Source organism: Peromyscus leucopus, chromosome 17 (assembly GCF_004664715.2).
Source record: "Peromyscus leucopus breed LL Stock chromosome 17, UCI_PerLeu_2.1, whole genome shotgun sequence".
Taxonomy (NCBI): domain Eukaryota; kingdom Metazoa; phylum Chordata; class Mammalia; order Rodentia; family Cricetidae; genus Peromyscus; species Peromyscus leucopus.
The window spans coordinates 16,120,763-16,140,069 of NC_051077.1; the positions used below are offsets into that span (position 1 = coordinate 16,120,763).

Sequence of the window (19,307 nt, forward strand, 5' to 3'; positions counted from 1 at the left end):
CTCACTCGAAGTTGTCTGGAGTAGGATGTTCAGCTTATTATACAGACTAAGCACATCCCAGAAGAAAGATAAAATCCTTCTTTGTCATTTAATACATTTCCATTTTCCATACCACATGCAAGTGGCAATTGCCTAGTGACCTTGTTTTGAGCGGCATTTTTTCCTTATGGGAAACTCTGGACCTGTTTTCTTGTGTAGTTTTAGCGACATTCCACATACTCTGTGCTTCATTTTCCAGATGGTGATGTTTCATAATTATATGGAGACTAACCAGGTAAATGATTATTTTGCTTTCTGTAAAAAAAAAAAAAAATCCAAAGAACCTTAGCAAAATAATTTCATGAGTAACAAGGCCTTGCTCAGCTCTTAGAGGGAGGGGAGGATCCCAGGTCTTCATTAGACGAATCAGCCTCTGACATCCATGATCTTTCTCTACTGATCCTCAAGCCCTTGGGAACTCAGCCTTTCAGACAGAAAGTTTTTGCTCTGAGGTGACCTCACCTTCTTCCTCCATATTCTGAGTAGTCAGTAAATCATCTGTTCTCCTGGACGAGTCGCCTTCATCACTTACTCAAGGCAACACTTTCTATTTATCTCTTATGGGTCTAATATTAGAGTCTAAAAATGTGCATGAGCAATAGAAAGTGTTCCCATATTTTGAATCATCACTTATTACCATTTTAGTTATTTTAATGGTGCTATGCCCTTTACCTTTACTAATGCTATTCTATCAAGGCTTTAAAAATAACTTTGTTTGAAGCATCATAATATAAGAAATGAATCAAAGATACTATAAAGTCAGTGGAAGATATTGACTTGAAAAATGAACCTATGGCGTGGCCCATCCATGCCTGCCCCTGTGACAAGTGCTGGAGTGTCATTACAAGCAGCCTATCAAGGTGCTGCCCAGTGAAAGGAGACCACACTTTTCAGCTGTCCCACCAATTCAATGTGACATCTTCTATGACATCAGAACTTCAGAATATTACAAGATCACACCTGGGACAAGGAAAGGCTTCTTGAGGGTCTGAGTACCATTCTCTGTCAGTCTTAAAGGCTCAAAAACACTCAATGTGAAGCTTAGTTTGTGCAGCAGGGCTCTGCTGCTTACTAGGAACACATGGATTTCCCCATGTATTTGAAATTACAAATCTCTGGGAAAAAATGTCATGAAAATATAATTCCATGTCTTGGGTGGTCTTAGCTGTCTTAAGACAGCTTGCTACTAAAAACAGCAAATTAAATATAGATAATTAAAAGGTAGAACCATATTTCATTTTACTGGCAGATGAGTAATTAGGGCTAAATGTCTTTTGCCTCCTCATCCCAGCAACAAGATTAAAATATATTCTGATAAAAAACCCCTCCATCCTTTGAATGTGTATGTGCACTATGCTTAATGAATGCTCTTTAGCTTCCCCAGGATAATAAGCACATCACGTATTCTGCAGAAGTACCCCAAGTTCAGACTTAAGTACAGAAAAGAAGAATACACCCAAGCTCTCCAGTTTCTTCCACACCAGAGATTAGAATTAATCAGCTCAGAGGTGTCTGGCAGAGGCAAGCAAATTAACTTGATAGTGTTGTCTGATAATAGCAAGAAGGAGAAACGTCAGAGACAGAAACGGACTTGGTGGGGTCACTTAGAGGACACCGTCTTATACAGGACTTACTTCTATGCCATATTATATTCTGACAACAGGATCATGATTTTAATACCCTAGTCAATGATTTTCTCTTCCTACATCCATGAAAATCACCTCTTTGTAGCCTAAGTCCACGACATGTGACATTTGATATGTGTCAGCCATGCCAATGGTCAAATAGTAAACTATTATTCAATGAAGTCCAATAATTAATGAATTAATCTTTTATCTTTTTGGAATTGTCAAAGTGTGACAGTAGATTTTTGAATCACTGGGCACTTTTGAAGTTTGAAAAAAGCTTTAAAATACCACATTGTTATTATTTTTGGGCTAATGTTTCTGTATATCAAGTACTGGGCTAAACAAGTCATATGTTCTTTAACCTTCAAATAAGTGATGGTAGATTATATTTATTACTATATTTTATACCAGGAGAAACATGAAGGGAAACTATGAGACACACTGTCTAATGGAGATCTTTGTTAATGAACAGCTACATTCCAAATACAGCTAAGCATCTTCTCACATCCACACTTCCTTTCTTGACCATAAGGAAATCTTGACTGTGTTTCATTTTGTTTGGAATCTTTATAATTCAAACTTCAAATAAAAAAAAATACAACTTAATGCTATGTGAACAGAGAAGACTGAAAGATTATCTAAAAACAATTGTTCAAGAATTTAGGGTCTGAAAGAAGGCAGAGATGGGAGGATTACAAGGTCCAGGTGCTTATAGGCTGTACAGTAAGCTCCAGGCCAGGCTACGCTACACAGTGAGACCCTGTCCTAAGTTGTTTTGGGCTCATGTCAGGAAGGGAGGATCTGCTTCTAGCACTGTCAAAGATAGATTGGGGGGAAATGGTGTCCAAACTTTGTGTTGTTGTAGGAAAGGTTAAATTAGCCACTAGAGGCAAGTCCTTCAGGGTCCAATACATGTTACAGATGGAATTCATAATGATTGTCTACAGACCTTTTAAGAATATGTCAGTTTCTCTGAGAAGCAGTGATGAACAAGATGGAGTACAGAGTGGTGAGTAAGGGTGTTTCTATAGAAGTGAGCTGTAGACCCACAGATGTCAGCAAAACACTCCAGAGATTGATTCTTTCTATGTTCTGTGGGCTCAAATGTATGCTTCCCTAAGGTGCCTTGGTGATTTGTGACTCACTGAAGGCAACTGTACATCGATAGTTTTCCTGGAAGATACCATATTCAAATCCTCATCACCAGCACAGCCAAGTTCTAAGATACAAACTCAAAGATTTAATACACATTTATTTCTACTCTTCTTCTTTTCTCAGTACAATCCATTTACGTTTTATCCCAAGAGGAAGGCTCCAGTGTATAAAGAGGAATAACATAGAGTGAGATGCCTGAAATGATATTCTTTACAAAGAAAAAAAAGTTTGCCAAGTTGAGACATTTTTCCAGACACACTCAAATACACAGCATTTCACACAGTCAAGTTCAACGCCTCTTGGGCAAAATAAGTAAGAACCATAAAACATTATTTAAAAAACAAAAAAACCAACAACAATCAAAAAACCTCTTGGTTTTTACTGAGCAATAAAGAAATGGTTTAGCTTATTGATAACAGAAGTTTCCGTAAGCAACATAACATTGATTGTGGAGATGAAGATGTGTGATGTGTATTGGTTTTGGTGTTTGTGGTGTTGTGTGGTATATGTTCACGTGATACACGAAGGCCCTTCATTCCTGTATTACTTGAATGTACTACCCACTTCACAGAGGCATGATTCCTGGGTTGGGATTACTCCTCCATTCGATGCTTCCAGATGTTAACAGAAGCGAAACACAAGGAAGAAGAGTCCCATATTTCCAAACGAAATGAGGCAGAACAAATGAGAGAGGATCCCTTGGCTCATGCAGAGAACTGAGAGTGTACATTACTAAGAGGTATAGCCATGTCCGTGAAAACACAGTAACTCATGTCAAATAAATTGTACTTTCTGCAGGAAAGAACTCTAGCTCAGGGTTTTCCAAGCTAAATTGCATGAAAACACACAATCCTTTTTCTTCTTATTTGAACAGTTAGATGACGGGTCCAAATTACCAGAAAGACCAAAGGCAGTTTGCAGCTTTTAACAACGGAAAGAACTTATTGCTTCCAATTCAGAAACACAAAAGATTCGATGCCTACTCTCAGTACACTCAGATCCTATACATTCCCACCATACCCTTGAAGAAATAAGGACCATCTGTCAAAAAACCAAAAGGCATACCCATCCTAGTAGTTCAGAATTGGGAAACATGTTCAAAACCAGGGCAAGAGTGACTTCACACAGGGATTTAACAGAACACGGACCATTCCTGTTGTGCCTCTGGCCAAATGGTGTCTCTTGTCCTTGGCCTCTCAGGACCATTCAGTCTTGCTGGATTGTAAGGGATTATTTTGCAGATCTCATCAAAATCCATTAAGTCTGAAGGGTAGTCCAGCCACAGCAGCTACTTCTTGAGGAGAACCCTGGACGGTTACTGCATCTCCTACTTTTCAATACCTTGGCTATTTTGTTTCTAAGCTTAATTGTGCTAATGTATTGATTTGGGATAAATATCTACATGCTTCTTGCCACTGTTCACAACATCCTAGTATTAATACAGAACTGAGGAAACAGAATCACAGGGTGTGGCAAATGGCAATTTTCATTAACAACACAAGAAAAATATTTAAAGAGCAATAGTTATTTCCTATTGATTCAACCAAAATGACTTGGACAAAAAGACTGTGCTTATTAAATTTCTTTCAAAGAAGTAACTGTTAAGATTTAAATTCCTTTCCAATAGCATTAAAAAAAACCAGCACATGTATTCTCTTCTGATTTTGTCAATTATGAATTTTTGTTCTGCATGATAACTCTGAAATATATGACTTTTATTGGCCTAAAAAAAGAATGAGAGGACAGATTTTTATTTAGAAGAAAACATAATCAACAATCAACATCAATGATGCTTTCTACAAGACAAGGAGTAGCTTAGCAATGCTAGCAAAATTGAAAGGCAGGAAATAATAACAAACCAAAATGTTGTGAAATTACAAAAGGGTGCATTATTGAATTAGCTTGCTATATTTAACAAAAGGTTGTTAAATGAGGATAGATATAAGATTTCCAAGCAGTGGTATAAAAATGGCTGATCATTTGACAACATTCTCCTTACATTTGGAGCAGTTTATCCAATGTAGGGAATGGATACTTTAGAATGTGTCATACAGCCCCAATGGGATGCTGGCATTTGAGGTCTCATCGGACATAACAATGCTTCATAATCCATTGACATTTGTAGGCTACCATTTATGTGCTGGGTGTACTTCTGTTAATGTTTCCATATCTTAGTGTTCTCCTGCAAAATTCTCATTCTAAACAAGGTCTATATTGTCTCTGTTACAACCATTACCAGCAAGTTTATATAATAAGGCCTTATACATCCCAAGTTTGGGAATTCAAAATAGGAAACTTAAGTATATTTTTCCCATAACTTTGATTATGATAAATCTTTGTTTCAAGGAAACTATACTCACAATTCTAGAAATTTTGCCTAAGAATATAAGAAACTTGACATAGAATAAGAAATGTCTCTCAAAAAGATAATAGAAAAGGTCAGGAATACCAAATCCCAGCAGAATATATATGATGCTTTACTCTTGGTGGACAAAACCCTGAGCAGATTCATAATGGAAAACTATAACTCATGTATGGAATTCAACCTAATATCATGGAGAGAACTTGTAAATATTTTGATTGGAAGAACATATGAATGTGTAGGGGAAATTGCTCATAGTGTTGAAGAATATGCTAGAAATGAACACAGCATTTATATCTAGTTATGTCACAAACTACCTGTACCTCTTGGTCCTAGACATTTAAGTATAAACCTGTTACATGATTCCTGAGATGTCCCACTGTTCCTCTATTACATTCCAGAATTGCACCAAGCATGCCATGGTCTTGAGACATATATCCAAGGCAGGCAGTGTTCACATTCTACTCTCATTGAATCCCAAAAGAATAAGAATGTGCAACATTTCTGGTACTTCTGCACCAGCCAGAATTTTTGCACTTTTAATCCCTTTATCCCAAGTTAATTAAGTTAATTGCATGAGAATAATTCCTCCTTCTTCCTTCATTCCCTCCCTTACCCCCCCCTCTCTCTCGTGTGTGTGTGTGTGTGTGTATGCATGTTTTCACTCTTGTCCTTTTCCAGTATTGACAGAATATTTCCTGAAGATCATTTTGAGCAACCTCCTCTTTTATCTGGGAACTATGAATACTCCAGTTAATTCTCTATCAGATGGGGCTCTCCTTCCCTCTGGCTTCTGATGACAAGCTCCTAGATGTTTTTCTTATTCACACAGCCATTTGCCTTGACAACTCCTCCATCTCTATACCTTCATTCTTTACTAATAATTGTTCAATGTACCCATGTGCCTCTGAACTCTGTCAACACTCAAACCTCTATCTCTTTACTGGAACATATAAGCATTTCAAATTGTGCTTGTCCCAACAACCATCTCTGGATTATTCTCCCTGTCAATGTAATTTGGATTAATTACACCATTCTCCTAGCAAAAGGTTAATTGATATCAATCTGTCTCCATTCATTTATCCAATCAGCTCTGATGTCCTATGTTATTAAATATTCCTAAACTCATAGCTACTAAAGTGCTTTTTATACTGGGAATCTAGTTCCTACTTAAACATCTGACTTCTCTTTCCTTACTCAAGTTATCTAGGTCTCCAAATTTCCTCACTTTTGCTTTTCCTTGCCATTTCCAACCTTTCTGCAGGATTAGTCCTGGAAAGCACGTTCTAGTCACTACACCTCTGCACTGCAACATAATCATGACCACTAACACATCTACCCAAGTACGGTTCTCATCCAATGGCCTTTGAGGCCTTCAACCTTACTGATCGCATTCTCTATCTGCTGTCATTCTCCTACACTAGCAAAATTACATTTCAAACAAACTAACTTTCTTACTGTGTACACATGAAGCTTTTGTCCATTGACTAATGATGATGACCTTTATAGCATAAAGCTGCTTCATACCTTTATAGAGTACATCATCAGTGATGCCTATCTGGATCAGTAATGTCCCTTCCATAAAATCCCAGTGGGATTCCATGAATCCATAATGCTACATACCTCTCTTAAAACATTTAAACTTCACTCATACTGTATTTGATTGAATATTTGTCTTGTCCTTTCCATATGTTCACAGAATACCCATTTGAGCTATATCATTCTTTTTACTAAATATTCTAAAAGATTTAAAATGCACTGACTATCAGCATTACATTTAACACAATGAGCTCATTTGAAACTTTCTAATTATACCAAGGCTTTCTGACTTACTCAAAATCTAATATCTGGTTAACTGACCAAATCAGGACTCATAAAAAAGAATAATATAGGGTCAGTATAAGCTTAAACTTGTTTGAAGAGGAAATAAAGTTCAAAAGCATATATGCCTTTTTGTCATATGCAGAAATATAAAACCAACTTTTTCAAAAATATATGCTTAATTTTTACTCATCATTAATTTATTTTTTATTACTATTGAAAATATTCTTCTCTCATACAGTACATCCCAACCACATTTCCCACTCCTTCCACTCTTTCTAGCAGCCTCCCTCATCTACCTTCTTCCCCAGATCCATGCCCCTCCATTTCCTTTCAGAAAAGAGCAGGCCTCCAAGAGACAACAACCAAACACCACATAACAGGATACAATAAGACAATGCAAAAGCCAGCATACTGAGGCCGGATAAGGCAACCCAATTAGTGGAAAAGAGTCTCAAGAGCAGGCAAAAGAAATCTCTGATAGTGTGCTAGAGAGATGGCTCAGTGGTTAATATTACTTATTGCTCTTGCAGACGACCCTGGTTTGGTTCTCAACACCCACATGGTAATTCACAGCCATCCTTAACTCCAGTTTCAGAGGATCTGATGCCCTCTTCTGACCTACTAGGGTAACCAGCATGCACATGGTGTGCATATATACTTGTACGTAAAACATTCAAATAAAATAAAATAAGTACTAAACTTTTAAAAATATTTGAATGTTCTTATAAAAAATATTATACTGAGACCTAGTCCAAACACTTCATGCACATTTAAGATCTCTTTGAGCCTCCAATTCCTTATCTGTTAGAAGTCAATAATCTTATGTACCCCAATAAATGATTGTCAGTACCGAACTAATGCCTCTCTAGATAAGGCCCCATAGCTTGAGTACTCAGTAAACCTTAGTTGAGTGTGGTCATATTCTCATCATTTATCAGCAAAATTAGCCGTACTAATAAAGATGATCCTAAAAATCTACTCATATGAAAGCCCATCAGAATGCTTTGCTCTAGTCCTGGGTATATCACTATTGAACAATCAAAACAGCTTCAGAAAAAAAAATTAGAAACCACCAGCTGTGGAGAATAAAGACATTAGAGCAACATCCAGGAGGAAAGATAAAAGTGATTGAAATTATGCTGCTTAAAGTGGCTTTGATGAAAGATTTAATATTTGTCTCAAAATTATTTAGAATTTGTAAAATGGAAACAGCAACTGTCTGGTTTTATTTCTAATGGGAATATTACCTTCATAGAATTTTTGAAGTTATGCAGAACATGAAAAATGGCTCTGAACTATACTGGAATAAACAACAAAGGGAGCTGTCAGGTCACTGAAAGATGAGATTATTTGTCTTAGATGCCTAAGATGATGTCATGTTAACTTCATCCACATAAGGGGATGGTAAGTTTCTTAAGTCCCTCCCCCTCCCCACCACTTAAGTAACAAGGTGAGGATCTGAGGACATGCCTCGGGTGGGTGCCTCTCTTCTGTCTGCTTTACCCCTTACCTGAGCTCTCGTCCAGACTTTCCTCCGAGACGTGCTCATTCTGATGGACCCACTCGCCATTGCACTTGAAGAAAATCTGCATGGCTGGCCTGGCTTTGCATCTGAGTGCAATCGGATTGCTCTTGATGATGTAGGCATCTTCAGGCTCCTCTATGAAATGAGGCAGTGTTCCAGGGGCAGAAGGGATAGAGTCGGGAAGAACTTCACCATTGTCAGCTCCTGGAAAATGGAAGAGGACATCAGAACGCAGCCTGTAGCCAGAGCTCACACATCAGATCACAATGATGAATCCACACCAGCTTAAAAGAAGTCTGAGCTGAAACACTGTTAATACAGCATGATTGTAAGATCTGCTTCAGGGGTTATCTTCCAAAAGTCGGCCTAGCAAAAAATGGAACCTGGTGGTGGAGGGAGAATGCACCTACATATGGCTGAACAAATGAAAACATGAATGTGAGAACTCCCAAATTCCATTAGAATCTGAGGGTCTGAGGAAATAACTGAGACAAGTAGCTGTAAGTTATCCTCTTAATGGTTATCTCATAGGCAGTGAGGCTGCCAACTGCCTTAAACCTTGGGGAAAAACATAGAGTGTACATGTGGTTTTCCAGCATATGTGAATGAGGGTGGAGGGGACTAATTTCTCAAAGTTCCAACTCCCTGCTTGGTTTACATATAAAACTGCTGGTTTGTATAGTACTTTTGGTAACTTACCAACTTACCACATTTTAATATGGGGGAGTCTCTATTCTATTCATTCTCTGCCCGCCCCCCATAATGCTCTATCAGGGGAGTAGATATTGTACTATCAAGACTGACAGATGAAACAAATCATGAAAATAACTGAGCAGCGATAATGACATCTCTTCAGAGAACACATAGATGTGGCTCTACACTAACTTTAGGGAGTGCTCATGTACTTCTAGGAAAAGGAAAACCACAGTAGAGACCGCTCTCATGTCTCATTGCTACAGTTAGTGTGGACTTAAGTCCCAGGCAAGCACCACAAGATGAAGGTCAGGTGTGAGTGCCTACCAAGCAGGAGATGGCAGAATGAGATGATCTCCTGGCTTCCAAAGGGCAGTCCAACATAAGAACAAAGAGGGAAACAGTTACAATTCTAAGGCCCAGTCTTCACTGGAAGAGGCTGGAGGCCAACGGGGTCTTTAGAATGAAATTGCGGACTAGCAAGAACTGTCTCTCTTATCAGATCCAACCTCTACGAGAACATCAAGTGAAGGTTGAGCCCCTCACACTCTAGCCTGTCCTTCCCCTTGTCATCAGTTTTGAACAGAGCTACATATCATTATTCACATTCAAGTTAAAACCAAAATCAGTAAGCATTGTTAGAGGCAAGCATAGCTAATGTTCTGTTTTATGAACATATACAAATTCTCAATCCCCCCCACAAATATATTTAAAAAGGTACAAAGAGGCTTGTACTTCAAGAATTCTTTTACATAAGGATACAAACAGAGGACCGTGAGTTATGGAAATGACTCCTTGCCATGGGAACATATGAACAAGGTTTGCCACTGAGACAAATCAAAAATAATAATAGCCTGATTCTCCTAAACAGGACAATTTTCTGCTAAATATGTCAACTTAAGGGGGGAAGGCAGCCTTTAATAATGAGTTTAAGATACTACAAGCTTTCCAATGCAATTGAAAAGGATGGGCTAATTTCTATGTGAGCAATTAGAAATAATTTTTAAAAATCATAAAATAAGTATTTTAAAAAGGAGCAAGAACTGTATTTCACAAAATTACAATAAAGTCACTGATTTTATATATATCAAATCACAGGTGGAGACAGCCTTTCCAGAATAGAATATCAGAGTGTGTGTGTGTGTGTGTGTGTGTGTGTGTGTGTGTGTGTGTGATGAATTAAATTATATTTACAATGGTCTTTGTAGAATAGATCATATATTAATTTACTTTATTACTGACTTCTCATGCCAATTTCCATTTTCAATAAATACCAAGTCCCCACAGGCTTTTGTAATCCATACATTAGAGGAAATGATAAAGGCATTAAAAGATTTTATATGGACATCAAATGCTCACACTCCCACAAGGGGCTTGAGCTCTGTTCAAAGTAATTTATTGCTCATGAAAGGGTAATTGATAAGAATACACAGCATTCCCCCACCTAGGGTGGGAGCGTGAATAAATAGACACAGAGATACATTTGTACCAATGCATTTTTGCCTGCTAACAATGTATGAATATCTGAAGGAACTATAAGAGAGTAGCTGGAGATGTTACAAATGCTAAGCAAATATTGAGAATACACTTGTAAAATGTCAAAAAACAAAGGCAGGGAATTATACAATAAATCAAGTTTTAAATATCCAACACACAAAACATAGGGAGATCTAAAAACTATTAGGTTTCCTTCCTTCCATTTTAATAGATGCCCTTTAGATAAAGAAACCAGTTGAGCCTTCATCAGAGATAGGGAGCAGGGGAGTACATGAAGCAGCCTGAGGGTAAATGTTCTGGCTATGCACAGATCTCCTTTAAGAATCAGTGGATCTTAATGTTTAGAGGAGACAGAAAAGGGAGGCAGGCTGTAATATTTAATCTCAGATATTATTGAAACATTGCTCAATTCATGCACTACATAGAAAAAGAAAAAAATCCAGGATCCTTGAATACACAGAATAAAACAATTGATTTGTAAGAGAAGCAATTAGAGATCTATACTTGAGAGATCACAAGTATAGATTTGTATTTTTTACCATTTACCAGCATGCTTCAATAAATATTTGAAGTGAATGACAGTGGAGACTAAGCTATTGCCCTCTTACCCTTCCTCTGCTTGCTTTGTAGAGAGAGCTGGGAGTGCTCTTTGACCTTGCCTGCCCTTTGAATGACTCCCACCATCTCCATTCTCATTTCTTCACTTGACCAGGTTCTACGCCTGAGACAAGAAGAACCTGCCATGTTAACATCTTCCAGCAGATGGCTTTGTGTCCCAACTGCCAGTCTGCCTGCCTTCTCAGACCCACAGGACAAGCAGATCCTTCCAGATCCACAGATGATCCGCCTGGTCAGCAGTACTAGAAGTTTGGAATACATTCTTTAGGAACCCACCAGGCAATTCTTCAAGGAAAAGAGAAGAGGCTGGTAAGATAGATCAGTTGATAAAATACTTGCTTTGCAAGTGTGAGGATTTGCGTTTAATGTCTAGAACCCACCTAAAAGTGTCACACATTATTAATTTGCTCAGGAGGCAGATTCATGCAGGTCTCTGGCTAGCTGGCCTTAAAATAGTGAGTTCCAGAGTCCACTGAGGAACCCTGTCTAGTGAAACAAGGTAGACAGCTCCTTAGGAATAACACATGATTGACTAATGGCCTCCACATACAGGCATAAATTCAATGCACTCACACTTGCATACATACAGGCTTGCACACTCATGCACACAACCATCCACATATGCACAAACAAAACTAGGGAAGGAAAAAAAATGATGAGCAACATGAAAGGAAGTGGAAATTATTTTAGGGTCTTTGAAGTTTATTGCTATTGTTCTGTGGGAGGGTGGAATAGGTCATTTCCTTTAGTAAATAGTTCTATGGAAACAGAATGAAAAGCATTTGTGCTTCAATGTAAACATACTTGTAATCTTGGTACATCTTCTACCATTTGTGTGTGTGTGTGTGTGTGTGTGTGTGTGTGTGTGTGTGTGATAAAATTTTACGATCTGATAGGTCAAACACTGGTAACCAATGCCAGCCAACTGTTTTCCTCAACATCCTGATTCTGATTATGGTAAATGCTGGAAGTCATGCTGCTCTGTTGACACTCTTAAACACTTGCATGGTAAGACATTGGTCTAGTCTAAGAGTCACAGACAGAAATTTCTGAAAAACCCTTTCCTTCTCTGATAAAAGCTGTGGTTCTCAACAGCTCTTCTCTCTTGGCTCCCTGTGGGGAAGACCACAAGGAACATCAAAGAGGAACACAGGTCTGAAGAGAAACTGCTGACAGCTCCTCCAACACCAGCAGACCTCACCCCCAGAAACAGAAGACAGGATTTTGAAAGCTACTGAGTCATTATTTTGTTATCTGTTCTGGTAAGCTAAGAAACTTGGAAACTATGTGAGTAGAAGTCAAAAATAAGACCTGTTTACTGTGTGATTTTAGGTGATGGTGCAAGCCTCTTCAGAGCTAATCATTCAGCCTTCATGACAGATTTCCCAAGTGGGATAGGATTACTGTAGCCAGTGTTTTTCTGTCCCGACAGCCAGTTCCCAAATCATGACACAGAAACTTATTATTAATTATGGATGCTCGGTTGATAGTTTAGGCTTGTTTTTAGCTAGCTCATAACTTAAATTAACTCATTTTTATTAATCAACATTCTTTCACCTGGCTCAGTTACCTTTACTCTGCAATGCCCATCCTGCTTCCTCTCCATCTGGCTGGTGACTCTGCCTTTCTTCTCCCTCGAGCTCTCTCTGTCCAGAAGTCCTTGCTGTAACTCCTGCCTACCTATTGGCTGTTTAGCTTTTTATTAAATCAATCACAGTGACACATCTTCACACAGTGTAATCAAATATATCACAACAGATCACTCCAATTTGCATATGAAAGACTGCTTGTCATGAATGTCTTGTCTGAGTTCATACAAGCCAGAAAATGGTGGATTCAGAATTTGAACTCAGGAATCCAGCTCCAACCAATAATAATTCCATTTCAGTTCAGTCTCATATTGTCATTTAGTGTTTGCCAGCAGTAGGGTGACTGTACATAATTTGTAGAATCTAAAGAAGAGTATATGAAAACAGACATCATCGGTGTGTCCCTCACCATTGCCATCAACTATGACACATATCCTGTCAGTTGATCAGGAAGTGAGAATGAGGACAGCTGTTATGGACACAGTTGAGAGGAGGTTATAAGAAAAGAAATGATTCAAGGGGAAAGCAAGTAACCACCTGAATGTATTTAACTTATGAGTCATCCTCACTGAACCTAGAGATAATGCAGTCAGGTGCTGGGGTGCAGCTAATGACAAGAACAGTTGCTCAACACAGATGAGGCCTTGGATTCTATCCCTGTCATCACACACATTTATATACGCAAACACACACCCCACCCTGTGAGAATAATATAAGGAAAAGATTTCCAATTTATCATCTGGAGACAAATGTTCCTTCTTAAGCAGGAATATTTAAGAATAAAGTTCCAATTAAAACATAAGGAATATTGTTAAAAGTTGGTAAACCTCAGAAAACGGTGGGGCAAAGGCAATACTGTTAGCTATTTGACGCTTTCATGTGTTGTATCATTAATAATGGAATTGGGGTCTTGAGATCCAGTCATGTAGTAATACTTGCCAAGCATGCATGAAGCTTGAAGTCCTGCTCTTAATTCCTGGTACTATATAGACTGAGTTTGTGTGTGTTAGCACACATCTGTTATTCAAGCCCTGGGGAGGGAGAGTTTGGAAGATCAGAAGTTTAAAGCCATCCTTAGCAAAATAATGAGTGTGAGGCCAGCCAGAGCTACATGACACCCTGTCTTAAAATATAAAGTAAAGCAATGGAATTGAACACACATCAGGCCACAGATATCACAAGCCGGGCCTGATCAAGCACAGGACCACTATCTATAGATTATAAGTTAAATAGAGTTTTGTGAAGTTGGAGAAATTCTAAACTGTTATTATTACATTTACTTGAAAGGGTATTACATTTAAATATATTTTATATTTTTCTTTTCTATCTCCAAAGCATGCTTGTTTTTATACCATATTGGTATCAGTTTCAAAGTGCAATGAGCAATCATACCACCAAAAGGACTTCAGGATGAAGTCACCCAGTCACATCTAGGTAACTCTGACATCAAATGTGTCATCTGGCTGAAGTTCTGTTTTCTCTTTTTTTTTTTTTTTTTTTTGAGACAGGGTTTCTCTGTGTAGCTTTTTTTCTGGAACTCACTTGGTGCTGGCCTTTGAACTCACAGAGATCCGCCTGGCTCTGCCTCCCAAGTGCTGGGATTAAAGGTGTGCGCCACCAGTCTGTTTTTTTTTTTTTTTTTTTTTTGGCAGCGGTTCTCTGTGTAGCTTTGCGCCTTTCTGAACTCACTTGGTAGCCAGCTGCTGAACTCACAGAGATCCGCTGGCTCTGCCTCCAGTGCTGGATTAAAGGTGCGCCACCACGCCGCTGTTTTCTCATTCTTAAACACATTCCTTGAAGGCAAAAATGGGATGGTATATATGTATATATGTATGTATATATATATATATATGTACATACATATATAGATTTAAAAGAAATCTTATCGATGATTAAATGTCACATAAATACCATGTGTTACTTCAATCACTATTTATACTACAAAACGTTTACTTTATGTGGTAGGTGCTTTGCCTGCATGTATGTTTGTGTACCATGTGCATGTTTGGTGTCCATGGAGGCCAGAAGAAGGCATAGAATCCCCTGGAATACAGATGGTTGGGGTTCACCATGTGGGTTCAGGGAAATAAACTCAGGTCCTCTGCAAAAGCAGCCAGTGCTCTCAACAACTGAGTCATCTCTCCAGCCTCACTTCATTCACTTTTATCATAACCATCATCAGGAAAAGGAAAGATAATTTAAATTATAATCCTTTGATGTCAATTCCTGAATGTATTTGGATGTTTATCTTTGAATTTTGTAAATAGTATTTCAATTTCCTTTGTAAACCGTATTTCAGTTTTAATCTCAGAGTCTTTATAATATTATTGCTTATACAATTTTCTTACCTCTTGCTACTTATATGTATTCACATCAATATAATTATTTTAAGTCTAAAACTCTGAAAACACACTGTAAAGCATTTAATAAATACACACTGTCACAACACACCAGGCTCATAGAAGCCTTGCAAATTCTTGATAAGCACAATAGATATCCTGTTGGTCAGATCTCAAAACTATTGACTTCCCTAAGCAAACAATAAATAGGAGATTTTATAAGATCAAGAACCCCCTTCTCCGAAATTTTCAAATGAAAGCAAACTACCTTAGGATGAATTTTAAATTCTCTTCATGGTCTGCAAGTATATTGGACCTTGGCCATATGCAAACCAGAGCAGAAAACCATATTAGGGATACCGGGTTACATAATTCAAAAGACAACATAATAGAGCTGGGTTTTCTCTTTTGTTTACGCAAATGTGACTTGTTTTCACATGGCTAATCATATAGAGACAGCTAGAATTTTACATACAAAATATTTAGTACAATTTATGAAATGACTTCTCCTAGGCCCCAATCCAAGATTACTTTTTTTTTTTTTTTTTTTTTTTTGGTTTTTTTCGAGACAGGGTTTCTCTGTGTAGCTTTGCGCCTTTCCCCAAGATTACTTTTTTAAAGATCAGTTTACTTCTATTTTATGGATATGAGTGTTTTGCTTACATGCATGAAAGTATACCATGTGTGTGCCTGATGCTTGTGGAGGTCAGAAGAGGGCATCAGATCCCTTGGAACTGGAGTAACAGATGTTTCTGTGTGGTCCCAGGTTCTCAGAAGAGCAGCAAGTGCTATTACCACTGAGCCATCTCTCCAGTCACAGACTGTTGTTCCTAACTTTTAGTTTTGAATTCCTAAACCAGCCTGCCTTCTCAGGATCTAATAAAAATGGAAATGATGTGAATAAGTGCATCTATGTGGCTTCTGCATGGCATTGCAGCTAATCTCAAAGACTTCCAGCCCAACATACCGGTTCATTGAATAGATCCTCAACTCTGTAAAGTGTAAGGAGATTACTAAGGCCATTTATCAGTTCCCTAAAATAAGAAATTCAAATTAAGAATTTATAAAGGTATAGTTGTAATTTCCTAATTAGCACTCTACCCTTAATTTATTCAAAAACATATTTCTTCAAAGGACATCTATTGGCATTCCTATCAAGATCAAATCATGGTCTAGGTTCTGAGGATTCAAATCAAGACATAGTAACTTCTTACAATGACCTTATAGTTGGTGGGGGTGGGGGGGCAGGTTACTGAGAAAAAATTGCAGAACAACAATAAGAATGCAAACAATATTATTTAGAATTGTACATTCCATGAATCAAGGATGAAGTAAATGAATCTGCCTTAATGAAAAAAAAGAAAAATAATCAGATCAAGTGGTTTGTAGGAATCATCATCACTTAAGTCAACAGAAGAAAGGTGAGAAAATATATTCACTGGTTACTCTTCTCTCCAATGATCAACACTGCTGCGCATTGCTGTGTGCAGCTGACTAGAATGCAACTTCTTCTGAAAACCTAGTGGGGTTTGGAGGAAGGTTTTACTTTCAAAATATTGCTGTGTTGCATTTATATCTGCCAGATTTTAAGGGAGAGGCCATTCATAGTTATGGGAAAAATGTTGTTTTAATGCAACATTGAATGACAGAAAAACAAACAATCAACAGCATTCTTATATATATATTTGTTCTTGGAAAATTACCTTTCAAGGGGAGCTTTGTGCTTTATGTTCTGTGCACTAAAATGCAGCGGGGACTTTCAATCTTATAATGACAAAAACAAGCAAAAGGGAAAAAGCTGACGTGTAAGGAACAAATACTAAATTCCTATTGAAATAAATCTGTTTCCATCAGAGGTCAGGTCACATCATACACACTCAGATGGTGACCACTGAGTCCCAGCATTTGAAAATTATCTCCAGGGTGAAGTAGCTGCAACATGGTTCAACAGAACGTTTTGCCTGCTACGTAGACGTGGGAAAAAAGTACTAGATATCCTTAGATAAAATCTACATCACCTGCTTTATGTAGGAAGCCATCTAACGCCCAGGGTTAACGTCATTTGTCAAAGACTTCCAAGATTCAGAGCCATTTCAATAGTCTCTCTATAAACCACTGACAAAGAAATTTCCAAATTTCGCAGAACCACCCTTCTGATGGTGTGATTCAAAGTATAGTTATAGTAGATATTGAGAAAATTTGCCCAGAAAATAATCATCTAAAACATTTTTAACAAAATCAAGTATGGTAGCTAATATTTGATGATATGGTTTATATTGAAATTTTTGATCTACTCTAAGACACTAAATTATACAGGAGTACTTTTCAATATTTATGTAGCTACTTCCAGAAAATGGTTATCATTGTCTATTTTGCTCCTCCCTTTATTTATCACTAACTATAGTGATTCTCTCTCCCAAGCATCATCCAGACTTAGCATCAGCTCTCCATCCACTACCCTTCTCTTCTCTTCCTGCTCACCACCATCATTGTCTTTGGGTAACCAGTTATAGTAATTACCTCTCATCTTTCCTGTGGGTCCTCCGTTAATTCTCCTAGAAACTGCAAGGCAGCATGAACTGTGCAAGAGTGTAACTCAAACACACCTCTGTTTCTTTAAACACTACCACCTTTTTGGTGGCATTCTTATTTTCCAACATAACTGACCAAGCTGTTCAGGATTGGTTTCTTGCTGATATCTCCTGCATTGTGCCCAAAGCTTCTCAAGTTCGTGCTAAATCAATCTTCAATAAATGAAAACTATAGAGACTGTTTCAGTTCTTCCAGGGACTTAAGCACACTTAATCTCCATACTTGTATATACTTTTCCTTCTGCCCAGAATATTAATTTGCCTTATTTTGCTTAATTTTCATCCATGTATTTCAGGCTCAGCTTAGCTGAACATCTTAACATGAAGCTCTACTTGAGCTTCAAAAATTCCGTGTTGGCTACATCACACTTTCCTTTCCTTCTACTGTACTTTACCCTGCTCTTTAATTATTCATGTGTATCACTGCATCTTCCCCCAGTCTAGACAATAGGTTCTCTGAAAGTAAAGGACGTGAGAATGGTATTCATTATTTATATCCCCAGTGGCCAAGTAGCTCTGAGACTCAACAGAAGTTTGTTGAATAAATTTTAAAAATTATAAATAAGCAAATAAATGAAAGTGTGAGGAAACAGTGAGACCATCATCATTGCAACATAAAGTAGTATAAACAATGGACACACTGCTCACTTTATTTTCAAGAAGACCATAAAACTTCATAGACGACAACTGAACAGTAATTCTGAATTTTCTTCATTCTCACTAGCTTTAATCATGGGATATATAATAGTTAATACATGAATGTAGTGGGTAGCTGTTCCAGTTGTGATCCAGAGATACTATCCCCATTGAGGCTTCCGGTAACCGTCACAGGCACCCTTAAGACCTGAGATCTGGATGTGTCAGCTCTGTTGGTTCCTGGATCCTGGCTGCTGAAGGTAGACCAAGCAGAGTTCTCCAGAGAACACTGCTGGACTGCACCTCACCTCTCCTGGACCCTGTAACCTGTCCCTTTACTTGCAAGTTACCCCACAAAATAAATCTTTCTTTTAACTATGGAGTTGCCTTAATACTTTCACCAATATGTAAAAGAAATAATAACCATTTAATAAACTCTTGAGTCCATTCACCAATATGTAAAAGAAATAATAACCATTTAATAAACTCTTGAGTACATACTACATTAAAGAGTAAAACATCTAACAACAATTATCATTTACTTTCTTTTGGATGTTGAAATATTTTTATCATTAAATGTTCTATTTTATATTTTTAAATATACTATATCTGTATAACCTAAACACAAGTGAGAATGTGACTTGACACTTGACAGCAGTAACATCTTACTATATTATCTCCTCTTATCCATTAATCTATTTATCATATTTAAAAATAAAAAAGGAAATCCATGTTACCATATTATCACAATCAGGTGCTCTGTCACAAAAATTTTAACAGATTGCTAGTTCTAGATGAAAAGAACGTTCTA

General features: G+C 37.7%; 1 protein-coding gene across 9 annotated transcripts in view; it reads right to left on the minus strand.

The window, feature by feature from the left end:
• Positions 1 to 19,307, minus strand: part of Unc5d (unc-5 netrin receptor D) — a 555,548-nt gene that overhangs the window by 234,836 nt on the left and 301,405 nt on the right. For all 9 annotated transcript variants that reach the window (XM_028891808.2, XM_028891807.2, XM_028891806.2 and 6 more), the window contains exon 2: positions 8,519 to 8,737. In XM_028891808.2, the coding sequence (XP_028747641.1) occupies positions 8,519 to 8,737 (219 nt within the window). The remainder of the gene's footprint in view (positions 1 to 8,518; positions 8,738 to 19,307) is intronic.